At 31.8% G+C, this 19,185-nt stretch overlaps 7 protein-coding genes across 8 annotated transcripts; 3 read left to right on the top strand and 4 right to left on the bottom strand.

Annotated features, from left to right (window-relative positions):
• Positions 1-268: 268 nt before the first annotated feature.
• On the top strand, positions 269-3,208 carry Hsc70-3 (heat shock protein 70 cognate 3). The gene is made up of 3 exons (XM_070645242.1): positions 269-406; positions 717-843; positions 969-3,208. The coding sequence occupies exons 2-3, from the start codon at positions 719-721 to the stop codon at positions 2,812-2,814; spliced, it is 1,971 nt and encodes a 656-aa protein (XP_070501343.1). The 5' UTR covers positions 269-406; positions 717-718; the 3' UTR covers positions 2,815-3,208.
• Positions 3,209-3,268: 60 nt separating this feature from the next.
• Orc5 (origin recognition complex subunit 5) lies at positions 3,269-11,339 on the bottom strand. Its single transcript, XM_070644798.1, has 4 exons — positions 11,198-11,339; positions 9,632-11,140; positions 3,751-4,851; positions 3,269-3,695 (listed from the first exon to the last, which is right to left on the bottom strand). The coding sequence occupies exons 1-4, from the start codon at positions 11,312-11,314 to the stop codon at positions 3,411-3,413; spliced, it is 3,012 nt and encodes a 1,003-aa protein (XP_070500899.1). The 5' UTR covers positions 11,315-11,339; the 3' UTR covers positions 3,269-3,410.
• Positions 6,203-9,590, bottom strand: LOC139093787 (ubiquinone biosynthesis protein COQ9, mitochondrial-like). Of its 2 annotated transcripts, XM_070644625.1 has the most exons (3): positions 9,468-9,590; positions 6,692-7,350; positions 6,203-6,631 (listed from the first exon to the last, which is right to left on the bottom strand). In XM_070644625.1, exons 1-3 carry the CDS (start codon positions 9,526-9,528, stop codon positions 6,383-6,385), a joined length of 969 nt encoding a protein of 322 aa, XP_070500726.1. In that variant the 5' UTR covers positions 9,529-9,590; the 3' UTR covers positions 6,203-6,382. The 2 variants fall into 2 exon arrangements, with proteins under 2 accessions (XP_070500726.1, XP_070500718.1); XM_070644617.1 differs by lacking the exons at positions 6,203-6,631; positions 6,692-7,350 and adding an exon at positions 7,438-9,383 and having other exon boundaries at positions 9,468-9,571.
• Positions 11,340-11,610: 271 nt separating the features above from the next.
• On the bottom strand, positions 11,611-12,633 carry LOC139094798 (CLIP domain-containing serine protease B4-like). Its single transcript, XM_070645978.1, has one exon. It carries the CDS (start codon positions 12,552-12,554, stop codon positions 11,664-11,666), a length of 891 nt encoding a protein of 296 aa, XP_070502079.1. The 5' UTR covers positions 12,555-12,633; the 3' UTR covers positions 11,611-11,663.
• Positions 12,634-12,725: 92 nt separating this feature from the next.
• Positions 12,726-15,186, bottom strand: Zw10 (Zeste-white 10). Its single transcript, XM_070645967.1, has 3 exons — positions 15,022-15,186; positions 13,460-14,963; positions 12,726-13,295 (listed from the first exon to the last, which is right to left on the bottom strand). Exons 1-3 carry the CDS (start codon positions 15,127-15,129, stop codon positions 12,820-12,822), a joined length of 2,088 nt encoding a protein of 695 aa, XP_070502068.1. The 5' UTR covers positions 15,130-15,186; the 3' UTR covers positions 12,726-12,819.
• A 62-nt stretch (positions 15,187-15,248) lies between these two features.
• Positions 15,249-16,077, top strand: LOC139094630 (uncharacterized). The gene is made up of 3 exons (XM_070645760.1): positions 15,249-15,356; positions 15,413-15,799; positions 15,865-16,077. Exons 1-3 carry the CDS (start codon positions 15,350-15,352, stop codon positions 16,014-16,016), a joined length of 546 nt encoding a protein of 181 aa, XP_070501861.1. The 5' UTR covers positions 15,249-15,349; the 3' UTR covers positions 16,017-16,077.
• A 138-nt stretch (positions 16,078-16,215) lies between these two features.
• Positions 16,216-19,179, top strand: LOC139094185 (uncharacterized). The gene is made up of 3 exons (XM_070645163.1): positions 16,216-16,686; positions 16,806-18,437; positions 18,512-19,179. Exons 1-3 carry the CDS (start codon positions 16,285-16,287, stop codon positions 19,031-19,033), a joined length of 2,556 nt encoding a protein of 851 aa, XP_070501264.1. The 5' UTR covers positions 16,216-16,284; the 3' UTR covers positions 19,034-19,179.
• The last annotated feature ends 6 nt before the right edge of the window (positions 19,180-19,185 follow it).

The following is a 19,185-nucleotide window of genomic DNA, read 5'->3' as shown; positions in this document are numbered from 1 at the left end:
CCGTTAGAGTGGAACAAGGGATTTTTCATGAATTTAAGGAATTTAACTGGATTATGCAAGATCCAGTGAAATTTTTAGATTAATTTTACACTCATTTATGAAAAGAATGTTCATAAAAGTCTGTCTGGATATGTCTAAAATCGAGAGTAAAATGTTGAAAATGAAACATTTATGTGTAGCTATAGAGTGATTTACACGTCAGTCTTTTCAATCTATAGAGCGTATAAATTTCGCTCACTGTTCCAATTCCTTCGTATTTCATTTTTGTAGTTCAAACAGACAAGTCGTGAAAAAATTCTAATAAGACATAAAGAAGAAGAAAAAAATTATAAAAGTGAATTATCTAGTGAATTAAAGGATATTTATTAAATAAAATTATCAATTAAGAATAAATAGGAGATAATAAGTAAGCATAAATAGTTTAATTAATGTGAAATTGACTAAATAATTGTGCAATTTGTGATAGAATTTTCAAAAGCCGAATCACTGAAAAGAATGACGTGGCTCAAATGAATTCCTAAAAAAGATGTATTACAAGTCCACTGAACTTGCAATTTTCTTGCATAAAATTATGCTTACTAATTAGAGGAATAGCTTAACTAAAGAATTTTCATTAAAATTCTGGAAAATTGCACAAAATTTCGTCAATCCACATTTTTCGACTAGAAATTTCTATTTATTCCCGGACTAAAGTCTTATTATCTCATTTAAATTAGGTATGAGATTAACAATAGCATTATTTGTGACGGCTATTGCCGTACTGGGAGTTTCATCCAGTGAAGATAAAGACAAAAAAGATATCGGAACTGTGATTGGTATCGATTTAGGAACAACTTACTCATGGTATGTCTATTTTACAGTTAGTTTCTGATAACCTTATTCTAACAATTTCTTTTCTTCTTCTTTCCTTCCTCTTTTTCGTACGTACTTTACACACATCATATTCATATTCATCAATATAATTATAGTGTTGGTGTGTATAAGAATGGACGTGTCGAAATTATTGCCAATGATCAGGGTAACCGAATCACACCTTCATACGTTGCATTTACTGCTGAGGGAGAGCGTCTTATTGGTGACGCAGCAAAGAATCAACTTACAACAAATCCAGAAAATACAGTTTTTGATGCTAAACGTTTAATTGGTCGTGAATGGTCAGATTCAGCTGTTCAACATGATATTAAATTTTTCCCATTCAAAGTTATTGAAAAGAACTCAAAACCACATATTGAAGTTGCTACATCTAAGGGAAATAAAGTCTTTACACCTGAGGAAATTTCCGCTATGGTTCTTGGAAAGATGAAGGAAACAGCTGAAGCTTACTTAGGCAAGAAAGTTACACATGCTGTCGTCACAGTTCCTGCATACTTCAATGATGCTCAACGTCAAGCCACAAAGGATGCTGGTGTCATTGCTGGACTTAATGTTATGAGAATTATTAACGAACCAACTGCTGCCGCTATTGCTTATGGTTTAGACAAAAAAGATGGTGAAAAGAATGTCTTAGTATTCGATCTTGGTGGTGGTACCTTCGATGTCTCATTACTTACAATTGATAATGGAGTTTTTGAAGTCGTTGCTACAAACGGAGATACTCATTTGGGTGGTGAAGATTTCGATCAACGTGTTATGGATCATTTCATTAAATTGTACAAGAAGAAGAAGGGCAAGGATATCAGAAAAGACAACCGTGCTGTCCAAAAACTCCGTCGTGAAGTCGAAAAAGCAAAACGTGCCCTTTCAGCATCACAACAAGTCAGGATTGAAATTGAATCATTCTTTGAAGGCGAAGATTTCAGCGAATCACTTTCACGTGCTAAGTTCGAAGAATTGAACATGGATTTGTTCCGTTCAACATTGAAGCCAGTCCAAAAAGTCTTAGAAGATGCTGACATGAACAAAAAGGATGTTGATGAAATTGTACTTGTCGGTGGTTCAACACGTATTCCAAAGGTCCAACAATTAGTCAAAGAATTCTTCAATGGAAAGGAACCATCCCGTGGTATTAATCCTGATGAAGCTGTTGCTTATGGTGCTGCCGTACAAGCTGGTGTTCTTTCAGGAGAACAAGATACAGATGCTATTGTCTTACTTGATGTTAATCCATTGACTATGGGTATTGAAACAGTTGGAGGTGTCATGACAAAATTGATTCCAAGAAATACAGTCATTCCAACAAAGAAATCACAAATTTTCTCAACTGCCAGTGATAACCAACATACAGTCACAATTCAAGTATATGAAGGAGAACGTCCAATGACCAAAGACAATCACTTATTAGGTAAATTCGACTTGACTGGAATCCCACCAGCACCAAGAGGAATTCCACAAATTGAAGTCTCATTCGAAATTGATGCTAACGGTATCCTTCAAGTCAGTGCTGAAGATAAGGGCACAGGAAATCGCGAAAAGATTGTCATCACAAATGACCAAAACAGACTTACACCAGAAGATATCGAACGTATGATTAAGGATGCTGAACGTTTCGCTGATGATGACAAGAAACTCAAGGAACGTGTTGAAGCACGTAATGAACTTGAAAGCTATGCATACAGTCTTAAGAACCAAATTGGAGATAAGGAGAAACTCGGAGCTAAATTATCAGATGAAGAGAAGACAAAGATGGAAGAGGCTATTGACGAAAAAATTAAATGGCTTGAAGATCACCAAGATACAGACTCAGAAGAATACAGAAAACAAAAGAAGGAACTTGAAGAAGTTGTGCAGCCAATTATTGCTAAATTATACCAAGGACAAGGAGGACAAGGACCACCACCTACTGGCGATGAGGAAGATCTCAAAGACGAGTTGTAAATTCATTCATCTCAATCCATTTTTCTACAAAAACAAAACCTCTTAATTCAAGAATGATTTAATACCTAAGCCGTTATTATTTCCTTTTTTTTTATTGTTACATTCATTTATAATTTTTTTCATTCCGAGAATTTTTTTTTAAATTTGATCTTAAAGTGAGTTAGGGAAAAAATTTTCATACGTCGCATAAAAACACTTTGTCCTAAAAGTCTAATAATTTATTAGTAAAAACTAAATAAGAAACCAATGCACATGACTGAATGAGCGAATGAGTGCGTGATCTTTAAGTTTTTTTTGTAAATTCTTAAGCATTCGTTTCTATTAAGAAACAAATTGAATAAAAAAATAGAAATTAATCTAGAAGAAAAAAAAAAAACAACAACATTAAAAGAAACATGAACAATCTTTTATTTCTATTGGTATAAATAATTAACTTTACAGTTTCAACGGGTTTTTCAGCTTTTAAAATTGAATGGAAAATTCCAATGAATTTAACGGTTTTGAATTATTTTGAAATTCTTTTCTGGAAAATTCCAATAACATTCCAGTAATAAATTTCAAATCTCAAAAAACCGTTATTTTGGATCAAAATGCCTTTAATGAAAATCAACCAAATATTGCTTAACATTAAATCCAACAAGCTTTCCAATATTTATGGCAAAGTCTAGACCTATTGTGCTTTGAAGACGAGATGTTCCTTCCATAATATTATTTTCTCCAGACACGTATGTAAGGAAATTAAGATCCACTAGAGTTGATATTTGAGACAGTAAATTACATGTTAAGCCAACTTTCTCGTCCAAAATAGCATAGAAAATAGCCAGTAGACGATCGATGCTGAATGATTTCGGACCAAACTGAACATTCATCTTGTCTGAAAGCTAAAGTTAGAGTATGAATTAAAATTGTTACTGAACATAAGTTTGAGCTCCTTACCTTCGTTTGCTGCTTCCGTTTCCTTTCTTTACCATGATTTTTCATGAACAGCTTCTTGTCACTTTTAGCATCATTATGGCTGGCAAGAAAGCTAGCAATTAACAAATATTTGGCATAATAAGGTAATTCAAGTGTTTGAGCAAATGACTTCATGCTGCTCTGTTTCTGCTGTATCTCAAATCCATCCTCAGCATTCTCATCGTTCTTTACTGCTTCAGGAGCTCCGACATTTCCGATACGCATATAAATTGTATTAAGCGACGTTTTAAGCTCTTTATTGACGTGTCTCCAAAGATTTGTGACGTCATTGACCTTAATTTCACCACTCAAAACTGGGGAGTAATATGATGAATAACACTTTTCTAAGAGAAAAGTTAGTTCCTTTAAGTCACGACAGGCTTTATAAAAGACATTTAAAAATATATTGAGGTAATTTTTGAAGAATTCTTCATTCATGCTTTCGAAGATCTCCAATTGAGTCATTTTATCACTTTCATTGATATTACTGTCTTCAATCTGGATCTTTATTCGTGCATGTATATCCTCATATTTGGCCATAAATATCTCAGTAATGTCATTTTTATTATAATCAGGAACGTAAATTTTCAGCATATCTTCAACTCCAAATTTCTCAAAAGCCAGATGTGATACAAATAAGCAGGAAATGTTCAATCCAGTGAATTCTTGTAATTTCATGAATATTTGTAGTATATTTAAGTCCATATCTCTCATTTTCTCAGCTTTTTCAATAATTATTAGATAAGATTTGTCAGAATCAAGTGCTGATAATTCGTTAAGGAAGTCTTCCATACAATCAATTTTAGCATACGGCCCATAAGAGTTTTCCTCACATAATACATGATTATTAAATTTATTAATTATAACTTCAAAGAGAATTTTGTTTGCATATATTTCGTCTGCATAAATAATCACTGTTTCTAAGTAATCTTTGGCTTCTGCTAAGAATTTTTCAATGCACAATGACTTGCCAACTGATTTTTGTCCAAATAAATAACAGCACTCTGGAAAAGCTTCATCTTTTCCATAATAATTAATTAATTTCTTCACAATGTTTTCAATTTTATTCATTTTCCCGCGATTTTACTCAAAACATTAATAACGTTCAGAATATTTTTGAAAATAAAACTAGGGGAAAATCAGCGAGACTTAGAACTTTTTGAGTATACATCCCCCTCAGTTGAAACTGAGAAAATTTTTATTTTCATTAATTAAGGTAATATACACAATGGATAACGCATCAAATAACAATTGGTTGTCTTTATTAAGACGTAAAATACAGAAAAAGTTCAAAAGGAATCGTCAAAAAGCTAGTAATACATGTGAAAACATAGCTGAAGAAGTAACTGAGCAAAATACATTGGAAAATAGTCAAGAAAATCCACAGACACAAAGCAGCACTGCCGAAACAACAGATCAATTGAATAATATTAATAATAATTGTGATGAGATGAAAAAAGAATTATATAAATTAAACTGCTATTGGCCTAACTTGAGGTAAGTTTTCATTTTTCAAAAAGATACAGCATAAATTCCAATGCACCACTTTTCTTTCGTTATTTATGACTGCACAACAGTGGGAAATTTTTAAGTGTAATAATGAGTGTTGCGTTTTTTTTTATTTACAGCCGTGCTGATGCACAAAAAATCTTGTCAAACAAGCAAAATGGAAGTTTCTTAATTCGTGACAGCAGCACAGAAAACAAGTCCTTTACATTATCATTTCGGGCAAACTCCAAAACATTTCATTGCAGGAATCAATTTGAAGTATTAACACAAGGATCAAAAATTAATCATTCGTTGATTGACATCATTGAAGATACAGTTAAAAAATCTCAAAGTTCTGTTGTTGGATTCGTAAAGTGTGATAATAGTGATTTACTTCCGATAGCAGTACGATTAATCTATCCAATATCAAGAGAAAATAAAGTTCCAAGCTTACAGAATTTGTGTCTAAATCTACTTGTAAGCAATGTGAACAAATCAAACATCAATAGTTTGCCATTACCTCCGAAGATAAAGGAATATGTTCGGACAGCTTATAATACTCTTTAAATAACTTTTAATTGACAGTAATTTTTTGTTGGAATTAACGGAAATTCAACAATTTGAAAATTATAAAAATTCATTTTATAACGGCTAAAATTTGAAATTTAAAACATTTGTAATGTTTTCAAACATTTTGAAACAATTGAAAGGTTTTACGAAATGAATTTGTACGGTTTTCAATGGTAGAATTTCAGTTAATTTCAATTTCCCCAAAAAGAAAGAAAGTATTTTCAAAATTATGTATTTTTCAATGACATCTATCCTTAGTGTTAAGTTTTTTTTTAATTTCACCAAAGATTATATATCAACTAATATCATCTTTTAATGAATAAGACGAAAAAAATATTCAGACTATTAAAAAAATCTATTTTAAAAATGAAAAAAATAAAATTCAGAAAAATTTATGCCTTGCTTATCTTGTTTATTTCAAGAATATTTTCGGGAAATATATATTTAATTAAAGTATTAGTTAATGACTTCTACACAAAATTATTTACTTTTTTGCATCATCAGGTTTGGACTTGTCATTCATCGAACTTTTATCACTACTATCTTTCTGTAATGGCTATCTTCGTTCAAAATTAAGTCCTAAAATGTTTCGTGCTGTTGTGAATGCCGATGTGACTGCTTGAGAAAGTTGATTTGTTGCACTTTCTGATTGTATAAGGACATCGTGGACTAAACTTGCATCTGCGATTCTTCGTTCTAAAAATTTCCATGTAGCTTCATTATCAGGCGTTGAGTCTTGAAGAAGGTATAATTCTGTTGCTTTGTATATTGTTGCCAATCCTATTCTTCGTGCGTACCAATTGAACTATAAAGAGAAAGAAATGTTGTGAAATTAGGCATCATAGACACACTAAGCATTACTTACATCAACAGATCGATCTCCACTGTAATAGCAAATATCGTCGACGAGTGTCAGCATGTTAGCTAATGATGTTGGAACATTTGGTGGAAGCGTCATAATAGCTAAAGCTTGTGGCCATGTACTAATGTAAGGCCTCATCATAATAAGTCGTTCCTTGATCGCCCAAGTCACGAATTGCTTTGGATCTTCTACTTTCTCAACTCCAGCTACTTTCTCTTGCATTGTTTCGACTAATTGCTTGTTACATTTAAGGTAAAAATAATTAATAAGCTCAATTCCACCTTTTGGAAACATTCCATGAATTGTGCCTGGATAGCCTGCTTTCTCTGCACCTTTTGTTATTGCATTTCTCGTCCATCCTGCTGTCGACACAAATTCTAATGCAGCATCTAAAATTTTATTTTTTACTTCTGTTACTTTCTCATCTTCCTGATTTGTGGACTCTTCCTTGCTAGCTTTTTCTTCCTTTTCTATTGGTTGCTTATTAAAATCAGCCTCCTTTTCCTCTTCTCGTGCTCTAAAATCATCTAATTTCTTATCACTATATAATGCTAGTGAGGGAATACTAAGTTGTCGTGCACAAATGTGCGATTGAGGAATACAGAGATCATGACTGTTGACTTCAACGAAGCATGCTGTTAAAAATTTGTGCCGTTTTAGTTCTGAAAATTGAATAGAATTTTAACGGTTTAATAAAATTTGAATTTTTAACGGTTTCTGAAATTTAAATGAACTGAATTGAAATGAAGTTCAATTTACTGAACAAATTTTTTAATGCTTTAATTCAAATATCTTTTGACAGTTACTCAACAGTATAAAAAATTATGCGCAATTAAGTTTATTTTTGGATAATTCGATCGATAGTCTCAGTTACACGAGCCAATTGAAAATCGATAAGATCGAACATCATCAAAGCTGAATTCAACATTTCTAATTTTCGTTCCTTTGTTACTTCATTCAATCCTGCTTCATCGTTTAATATTTCAACATCCATGCTTGGGAATTTCTGGTTATCAGCTGCACCACTCCTGACTCTTTCGAATTCTTCCTTAAAATGTGCTCGCGAAAAGTCCAAAGCATATCTCAAATCGTTCAAAAATCCACTTTGTAATGCCTTAACATGATCCTTAATTCCAGTTTTGTTCTCTTTGTCACGTAATATTAAGCCAATTAAAAAGTTTAAGGCAGCAATAATTTGATCAGATGAATCTGTAAGATCACATTGAACGCCATTCTCTAACTTACAAATGTGATCAAAAAGCAATTGCTTAAGGTTGAAGCCACTTAAATGCTGGGATATAACTTGACAGTCAATATTCTCAAAAATTATGTCTTTATAAAGAGTTGTGAGGTAGCCAATTAATCCTTTATGTGTGGATGTTTTCATGACATTCTTAATTAGTAAGAAACGACCAGCAGTGTCGAATTTCAGGATATACATTCTCAGAACTTCCAATCCAAGCTTTCGATTCGGTTTTGATGGTGAATAAATTATTACTTTGATAAGGCTGTTACAGAAGTCCATGAAAATGTCATCGTCAAGTTCATCGGCCTTAATAAAATCATTAATATTGATTAACATCTTCTCACACAATTTAAGACCTTTTGGAATGATTGACTCATTAGCTGATACTAATTTATTGACCAAATATAATCCCATATTTAAAATATATTTTGGATTATAGACTTTAGGAACTGATTCATAGCAAATTCCCTCGCCGATAATTAAGTAGAATAATATTCCAACTTCATGTAATGGAAACTTTTCAGGATGAAGGAATATGTTGGTCATATCATCATCAATTTTATCCTTTGCTGGCCATCGATATTGAATTTCGACATATTTTAGTAAGTCATAGACATTGACATGAAGCTTGCATAATGAAGCAACAATATTCTCAGCTACTTCCCTTGAATATGTCTTTACTTTCTGACTTTCAGTGTTGAATGAAAGATCCAGGTGCGATAATGGCTTACCAAGCAAGCGCAATATGAAGCAAAACAGCACATTTCGGCGATTATACTTTGTTGATCTAAAATTATTTGATACGCCAGATGAATTTTCAACGACCTGCGTTAATATTGGCTTATAAAACAGATCTAGTGTCAGATAATTCATTAAAATGCGCCGAACTTTTTCATCATTTTCCAACAACTTTTCTTCTTCTTCTTCTAAATACTTTTTGTTGAATAATTTCGGTAATTCCAACTGCTGGATGTAATCTTCAATCGAGTTTAGCGTATATTCTAATGACCTTGTCTTGCTTTCACTTTGATTAAGCAAAATAACCTGAAGAGCTTTGAGTATGCTTCGAAAAACATCGTCATCCTTTACAGTCTCAATTAGTTCCAGAAATTCAAAGAGGATTCCTTGCTGATGACATTTTTTGGCAAATAGATTGAGTATATATTCACATGCTTCATATAGTTGTGGCTGTGATTGATAGTTTTCAGGTGTTAAGTGTTTCAAAACAACTTCTTGAATTACATCAGAATAATGGGACAATATAACTTTGCCGTACTGCTCTTCATCATCCAATAACTTCTTTGCATTATCAAATTTTTGATTGACCAAATTGTAATCCAATAATTTAATTAGTTGCTCTGCATTAGACATTATTTAATTCCTCCAATCACTGTCCAATCTCGTGCTTTTAATTATTTTTAATTTTTCGTTATTGCGCACAAAATTTTTCTAGAATGTTGAGTAATTTGTCTTGATCTTTATGATTTTTAATGATTTATCATTTTATGAATAATATTAATGATAATGATTTACCTGAATTTATTATGGATGTCCTTAAATTATTATTAATCCTGAATATCACTCGACGGAACATTTCTTAACAAACCAAAAATTCACTTGACTGATTATTACAAAACAATATTTTTGAATTTTAAATACCCGTTAAATTTATTCTTTTTTTAAATAATTTATGTTACAGCATTAATCTCCACAATCTCATACACTGTACTGTTTGAGTGATCTTTTTTATGTTGATTGAGATCTACATTGTATTTAAATGTTGCATGACAAATTTCACAACAATAAATGTTAATTTCACCATTATGTACCAGCCTCATATGCTGCCTTAAATTGGAACTTGTTTTACAGACATGATTACATGATTCTACCCAACAACTGAATGGTTTAATGTCTTGATGAACTCGCATATGAACATTAAATTCACCTCTTTGTCTAAACTTTAATGGACATTCTGTGCATTCAAATTTCTTGATATTTGAGTGCTTGTAAAGTTGGTGACCTCTCAAATGTTCCATCCTTTTAAATCTAGCTCCACAGTCATCACAGGAAAATGGACGATCGTCACCGTCCTTGTGTAATTTCTCAATATGTGCCTTTAGTTTTTCATCTGTTTTAAATCGTAGCTTACACATATCGCATTCATATAAACAGCTGTGGATTTTTACGTGCTTAGCATAGTCACCAACATTATCAAAAACCATTTGACATTCCAGACATGTAGTTTCAAAATTATCAAGCTTTGTTTGATGAAGCTTCTCTAAATGAACTCCTAGATACTTCCGACTAGAAAATTCACGATCACAGCTGTCTATAAAGCACTTGTACTTTTCTCTTGATCCACTGTGTTCCTTATTATTATTGCGAATTTTTGATACCCGATATGGTGAGATTCCATTGATACATTTCAGCATGTGATTCTTTAGTGTCGTTTTAACTGAAAATTCACTACCGCATCGATCACATTTGAATCGTACATTATTATGTACATCGAGGTGAAGCTTTAAAGCATACGACTGTACAAATGATTTTCCGCAGCCTTCAAAATGACAGCTGTATGGTTTTATTTGCTCATGAATTCTTTTGTGCCTTAATAGATCTCCACTATAATTGAATTCTTTCCCACACTGCTCACATTTGAATCGTTTCTCTCCAACATTGTGGATTAGTATATGCGAATTTAGTCGTCGGCTGTTTTTAAAGACTTTCCCACAATGATGACATACTTCACACTGCTCTTGATGAACATCCTTAAAATGAAATGCAAAGTAGCTCTTATAGTAAAATAGACGATCACATTTTGGGCATTTTATAGGCTCTTTCAGTCGTTTTCTTGGATATTTTCTTCGCTTGTTAGTCATGTCCTCTTCGAATGTTTCTTCAGTCTCATCAAGTTTCTCTGACTCTATTAATTCACTCTCCTCTTCAATTATATGCTCCTCTAAATATTCTATGTCCATTTCTTCTGGATGTTCAACATCTTCTTTGACTTGTTGTTCCTTAATATCTTGAACTGTAATTTCTTCCTTAGTTTCATTAGTTTGTGGCTCTACAGTTAAAAGATCTTGACGGAGTTTTTCTAGTGTAATTTGATTTTCTAATAATTTGGATCTGAATAAAATCACAGATTCTAATTCCTCTAGACATGGTTCACAACATATAAACTCACAATAAATTGTAGTATTAAGCTGGAAGAAATAATTTAATTAAATTGATGATGCAAAAAATTAACATTTTTATTTTACCTTTTTTCTGGTCAAATTAAAGAATTCCTGCTTAATTTTTCTAGTGATCGGCATCTTTAAATCTTCTTTGGTTTGAATACTTAAACAAAACTGGCAATATGCCTTTATATCCGTCATTTTTGATAAAAATCGGAGGTCTGTCGAAGTCTTTAAAATTTGTTTGTAAACAATGGGCAATTCCACAAGGGGAAACAACTACATTTCGTCAATAAAGTATGATTTTCTTTAAAATTGCTGTTTTCATTAAGAATCAGCCTACTGTATCAAATTAAATGAACTTTTGATAACAAATTATAATTGATGGACGGATTTAAACATTGAAATACAGCATAATTAAGCAGAACAGCAATATTAGCAAAAACATAGTCTGAAACCCCTCTGTGGATTTACAAAAAATTTAAAATAAATTTGACTGTTGATCAATTTAAATTTTATTAAGTAGAATATTTAATAAGGCACAAAACATTTAAAATACAATAGAATTAATCCACGACGAGTATTGTTCAATATCTTCATAAAGTACGGGAGCATTCGGACTACAAGTTCCATTTTGGAATCTCTTAAACATCGAACTCATTCCACGAAGATACCAAAGGCCATCAATTTTCACATAAAGTCCTTTATCATATCTACATGCTGTCTTTCCATTACTTCCTTTAGCACAAAAGAATCCAGAATCACTTGAAAATTTTTTATAAAATCGTTTACAAATTTCATCTGATTGAACTGTCATGATCGCATGCTTTCGCAAGAACGAAATACTTCCGGATTCATCAATACCATGTCCAACGCTATACATTATCATGTTATTGTGATTACTCATTTGATTGTCATTTGAATTCCATATACAAACAGGTTTAACAGAATCACTAAATGTTATAGGGCGTTTAATTTTAAGGAGAGCTATATTGGCAATGCGTGGTTTAGTTCCTTTTAAATTTGGGTGTAGTATTACTTTTTGTACAGTCTCAATAACTGTAACATCTGGTTCATTACTTCCTTTATAATTTGTGGAACCGAGAATTAATCGAATACCCTTCAACGGACGATAATTTCTTTCCGGATCCAATTCACCATTCTCTAAATAATTCTCATATGCAACAGAATTTGCAGCACATAGCACATAGTGATGAGATATTAAACTACCACTTCCAGCAAATATATATGCAAGAGTTTGTTTCGTAAAAATATTTGTGATCCATGGAAATTGATTTTTGCCAGAAAGTTGTCCACCTTGAACTAAGCCTGCTGACTCACTCATTACACCACAATTACGATCGTAATTAGATGATACATTTAATGTACAAATATTTTGAATTAAAATAATAAATACAGCACAAAAAATAAACTTTTTCATGATTCTTTCATGAAGACTAATAATTGATAACTAAATCCTTGTGTGACTTACGAATTATAAATTTTTTAAAGAGAATAAATTTGAGAATTTTTTATGTTGAGAAATGATCTCAATATTTTTTCTTCGCAAAACACACAGAGTTGAATGAATCATGTAAATATACAGCAGCAATTGTTGAAACTCAAATTTCCATGTATTTTTTTATTAGAAGGCAAAATAAAAAGATAATTAACAATATAACGGAATCAATTTAGTTTGGTGTGATTTATATGATATTTTGTAGACAATTAGCACGACGCTCGGTATTCTGAAACAAGGCACGAATTAAATGCTTAACTTCTTCAGCCTTAAATGAGGCGGAAATTTGATTGTTCTTCCAGCTTGCTTGAATATCGACAAGGGAGGCGTCCAAAATAAATTGTAGATTAATTAATTTCTTCCAATTGGTAACAAAGTTAAGGGCACTGCAATCAGCTTCAAACAGCAATTGACCTTTCTCCTCAAAATTCTTTATCATTTCAACCAGTCCATTAGCTAACGTTGTTGAAATGTCTTCAAGTCGCAAGACTTTCTTAATAATATCAATCGCAATAACATCCAGTAAATTTCCAATTGTTTTGTTGTATAGATCTGAAGGGAGAATTGTTTGCCAGACATTCTTCAATAAATCCATTTGACGTAAAGCTTGACGGATGGGCTTAAAATGTTCTTGTTGAAAGTTGTTCAAACTTTGATATGGATCTGTGAAAATACAAATTTAACGGTCATTAAAAATTTGAATATAATATAAACCAAACAGAAATGAACTGTGAATTACTGAACAATTTAACGGAAAAAATTCAAAAACATTTGTACGGTTTTAAATTCAAAATAATAACAACAGTTGGCTTTGAGGGATTACTTACCAAATTCCTTTAAAATTTCCAGCAATTGAATCTTTTGTTTAACAACTTGGCACTCGAAAAATTCCTCTCCTTGACGTTTTAAATCATTAATTATGACGTCAATATTGAAGCCTTCAAACTCGTCATTTAAAGCAATCCAATTACAGAGGTACATACAATTGTTGAAAAATAATGCAGATTGTTGGGGAATTTTCGACAATAAATTAGAATGATGTAGCTGAATTGTAAATGAGTAATTATCCAATACAGCTTTAATAGAATTTAATAAATTTGTTTTCTTCTGTTCATCTTCAACACTGCAACTTGATGCCTGTCTAATAATTTTCTCCAATAACTTGATTAATTCCAATGTGCTCTTAGAGATCATTGATTTCGGGAATGTTAATGGAGTTGTTGTGCTTAATGTGGCATCATCAGAAATGTGAATCATGTCATGAAGATCACGTTTTAAAATTTCATTAGCTGACGATTGAACATTCTTAGTAAATTGCTCGAAGAATAAATCATCAATCTTGTTACAAAAAGCTTCGACATCCTTGTCATCGACAGAATCAAAAAAGTTTAATTCAGTAAAATTCCTGCACAATTTTCCAATATCTGCATTAATTGTTGAATGATTCTTCTCATCATATGTTTTTGGAATATTGTACTTTAAGCATTCATTGAAGATCAAGTCAAAGATTTTAGGCTTAAAATCATTAAAAAGGTATGCCAGGAAGTGATAATTGTCTTGAACTTGGACATTCATGTGACGCATAAGAAACAAAACACTTCGGAGATTAAGGAACACAATTTCATAGTTTGGTCGTAATTCATCGCTTACTGGTTCTATGCTGTACATAAGAATCATTGTTACTTCTTTGTCATTTTCTTTAATATCCAATGAAACAGCTCGGCTTGCAATTGGTTGAAAAATATTATTAACGCAGAAATCGACAAACTTTTGGAAATCATAATCACATTCCAGCAATGTATGGATGCATTCAACAAGTTCTTGTGAATTCTTGGATATGATGAATGTGATTGATTGATTTTTTGGGAATGTCTTTTGCTTTGTCTGAACTAAACTTTCAAACTGCCCAATTAGGTTCTTCATCATAGTTTCACGTTCAACAGTTAGTTTGACTTTGAGATTTTTGTATATTTCAAGCCGTCTAATGATTTTATCATCTGGATCTCCAATTAACAGTTGAATGTCATTTAATAAATTATTGACTAGCTTAAAATTCTTTGCTTCATTGTAAGGTTTGATCTTATGGAGCAAATAATCGATTTTAACCAATTTTAAAGAAGTGATTAATGCAAGTTGATTCTCATTCAGTTCCTCTGTTAGTCTTGAGACTTCTTCACTGGCTGATTTAAGCATATTTGTGCTTTCATTGTTTAAGTTTTCTTTAAGATTAATCACATCATTTTCTAAAATGCTGCCTTCTTCCAACAATGTCTCATTCGATACAATCTCAGGCATAAAGTCATTATAATTCGCTTCCATCAATGACCGAACCTATTTAAATAATTTAAATCAGATTTTTGCATAATTAAATTTACAAAATTTTTTGTACCTTTTCTTTATGATCCTTTATCTCTTTATTGAGCTTGTTTATGTGTTTCTTTGCATCAACCATGTCGGATCTCTCGACTATTTCAACAATCTTCTTAATTAAAGACATATTTATCGCTTAATTTCACTAATATTCAATATTTAGATCTAAAAAACGTTCGTGTTGACAACTCAGTATTTATAATAATTTGAAAAATGTTCGTTGGAAGCAGGGGAATGTCGGCTTTTCAAAAAATATTGAATCGTACAAGTTGAAAACCCTAAGTCTGTATTTGTTGTCATTTTTTTGCAAAAAAGATTCAATTAATTTTTGTATAAAAAACTTAAAAATGGAAGGTAAATGTATACATTTTATGCTATAACTCATTAAATATAATCATAATTCATTATAGGTTGGAATGACCCTATGGATTTATCGAAATTCGAGCCAACTGGAAAGCTAAAAATTAATTTAAATAAACGAGTCGCATTTCCACTAAGTAAACCTCCTGTATCACAAAACTCCAGCAACTTCCCACAAGAGCCATTACAATTGCTTCCCACAGTTCCTTTTGGATTAGGTGAAACCAGTAACAATAGTGACAAATCTGATCTCCAAGAAACATCAGAATTTAATTCTGAAAAATCAAAAGAGAAAGTATGCAGCACATTGCAACAAAGTATTGACCAGTTGAATCCTTCCGTGCAATCTAATGTTAAAGCAAAGCTTAAGAATTTAGAAGATGAATGGGACAAATGTGATATTGATCTACAAAAGTTATTAGTGCAATTAGTCGAATGTAAGATTATTTTCTATGCTGCAACACAGCAACACTGATTAACTAAATATAATTAATATTTTTAGATGTTGAACAGAAAGATGCTAAAAATGCTGGTGGTATCCAACGCAAGATCATAATGAAAGGATATAATAAACCTTGGATGCAAGGAATTAGACAAATTATATTCAGCCTTGAGTCACAGGACTTGCAAAATAACGATAATGTTGACGCATAAATTATTTAATAATATTAATCTACATGATTTAATAAAGTACCGAATTTGAGAAACTGAAAAATTGTAGTTTTACTAAGAAGTATGCTTAAAGTTTATGCTTTTGTTGTTCTGACAAAAAACAGGTACACAACATAAAGCATATAACATGTGGAGAATAAAGAAATTTGGGTGATTTGTGCAACACCTTTAAAGAATCTTTAACATTTTTGTTTGTTTTTTATCCTTAAAAATATCGTGAAATTGGCCATTAATATTAAGTGATATAAACATGATAAAGAAAAGACTGACCACAGATAGTGATGATGAATCGGAAAGTGAATTAAATTTATGTGAAACGTCAGTAAAATTTCGTCGAAAACGAAATAATAAAAATATTTTATTGAATTTTGTCAATCGGTCCTTAACTGGATATTTCAACTATTCTCTGACTAAAAAATCCAATGTTCATGACTTCAATCACATTTCGTCGGATCTTAGATTCTGCTTAAAGGATATAATACCATTTTGTTATTTAGAAAATCAAGTTTTCATGGGACTTTCATTATGCGGCAATTTTCTTTTATCCTATAAGAGATGTTGCGAAAATAGTGAGACTTATGACTTTAATTCAGGATATAAATATGAATTATTCTTCTGGATCTTTAAACCTCATATGCCACTTCATAGATATGTGAGTAAAAAAAAAACTTTTTTGTTCATTTTTGGAATGTCTGCATAAAAATTACTTTATTTTTTTTTTATTTCCAAAACTTTCATAATCTAATTCCAATTCCATTTTCTTAATTATAGTATAAAGTAAATTTATTTGATGATCATGGTGTTGAGGACATAAAGTACGTCACAATGACACAATGGAAAAATGATGCAAGGACTTTAGTCATACATGGAAGTAGTGAGATTGATGATCAACATTCATTTCTGACAATTATTCGTGTCCCAAAATTAGGATGTTTGAGCTGTAAGAAATTACGTGAAAATGATACATCCGATGATCTATTCAAGGACTATGATTTATGCATAGAGTGCAATTTTACAATACATACAAAATATCGATTTAATGAGTGCACCCAAAAATTTCAACCTAAAATTCACCTTAATGCACCACATCATTTAATTATGTGTGAAAATAGTATCATACATACAATCAATGTTGATTTGGATCTACAAAAGACTCAAAGTATTGGTAAAAATTTCATAAGTCATAAATATTTATCAAAACCAAATACAACCTTTGAGGCAACAACGATATTAACAAACAGTAATGATATTGAGGCAGGTCATGACAACAACAATTTTCACCACAAAGAGCCAGCTTCAAAAATGGTGAAGCCGAATTCAATCGTGGAACAAATTCTTGCTGATTTTTCTGAATTTGATGACAATGAATGCAGTTCTGCTGCATCGACATCTACTGCCGATATTAATATTAATCCTAATAAAACAAATGAAGTCACTAAGAAAATTGGTTGTGATGATAAAATTAATAATACGCTTACACAGGATGATGATGATGAGCAACCAAAAAATGTTAAAAAGACTGATAATCCTATGTCCTCATCAAGTCGTCTGTTAAAGAAGAAATCCTATGCACCATCATCACCTGAAATATTAGAGGCAGCTGAAAAGACTTATGAATTTTCCGAAGAGAATGAAAAGTGCGAAAAGATAAGTATTTTTAGGAAACGACGTTTGGCTGACAAGAAATACGAATTTAGTGAGGAGAATACGGAAAATATAATTCCATTCAATAGAACTAGAAATAAAATATCTCAAAGATCTCAGATTGCTCAGATGAGACGATCATCACCACATCCAAGCTTCTTATCACCATGCAGTTCTCCCATGAGTAGTACACGACATATTATGTCACCAAATCCTGGTTTTAGATCACCTAATTATTATACTTATCGTTCATCTCCAACAAATAATTTCTTATACTCACCACCATCCAGACATATTACAAGAATTGGCAATATGTCACCAGCATCTGAAGATATTCATAAATATTTCTCTGATATCATGAATAGAATGAATGATGGACGTATGGAAGTAGGAAATGACTCGTCACATGAAGAGATAAAAATCATCAGCAAGAACGACACTCCAATATTCTCAAAGAAAATTGTTAATCATTATGTGGAGGAAGATGACGCAAATTCGGTTGTGACATGCGAGGAAGATGACTGTATTTCACCAGGCTATCATCTCTCATTGCCAATGGAGGTTCATGGTGCTTGTTATGCGAAAATGCAGATTGTATCAAAAATGTCATTAAATCGACTCAAAGGACATCCACGAGCTATTATTACTCAAAATTCTTTTGATGTCGAAACATTTTCAATTCATATAGCCAACTTACTGTGCAAGAAAAATGACAAAAAGTATGGGATACTCTTTGATCTGGCATTTGAAATTATTCACGTGAGTATAACTTCTGGACATTTTGTAATGCTTAAAATCGTCCACTAATCATGTCATTTCTATTCAACCAACAGGTCTGCCCATTGTCTCAAAATGTATTGATTGCATTATGTTTACAATTCACGGCGAGTGATTATGACAGACTTTCTCAATGCCTAAATTGTTCGAATGAATCAACAGCAAATTGCTTTTTACATCGTCGTCTATATGAGACAACAGTCCTATTTTCATGGAAAATGACGAGCGATGAATGGAAAATTTTAGATTCTGGTCAGTTGAAGCAGCTATCAACACAAATGAAAATAAGTCATCCAATACGTGGTAATCGTCAAGAAATGCTCATTAGGAAGCTCCAACGATTCATAAGGAGAATATTTGGTAAGGAACGGACTTTTCTCGACAAGTATGATCACTTACGTGTTCTGGATTGCAACGAGGATAAAAGTAAAGATTCTATAACTGATTATAAAAATGGAATTGAATTTTATCGTCGTCAACCATACGATTCACCATCGTCTATATCTTCCCTCTCATCGAATTCTTCAGCATCGACTAGTTCCGATTCGGCCGAATCTTGTGATGAATCATTGCAATAAATATATTAAAAGCTGCTGTAAAATATATTAAATGCCTATTTAATCTGCGTGTTTTTCAATCTTGTGTTCTTGAGCTTTTTAAAAATGGATATGATTCTTTTTTTGTGATTAATATGATATTTTAAGGAATAATAATTAATTAATAATAATAG

Source organism: Chironomus tepperi, unplaced genomic scaffold (assembly GCF_022539635.2).
Source record: "Chironomus tepperi strain 1889 unplaced genomic scaffold, CSIRO-AGI_Ctep_v1 contig_33, whole genome shotgun sequence".
Lineage (NCBI taxonomy): Eukaryota > Metazoa > Arthropoda > Insecta > Diptera > Chironomidae > Chironomus > Chironomus tepperi.
Note: the sequence above shows the minus strand (reverse complement) of the source record. Positions and strands in the feature narration are given on the sequence as shown.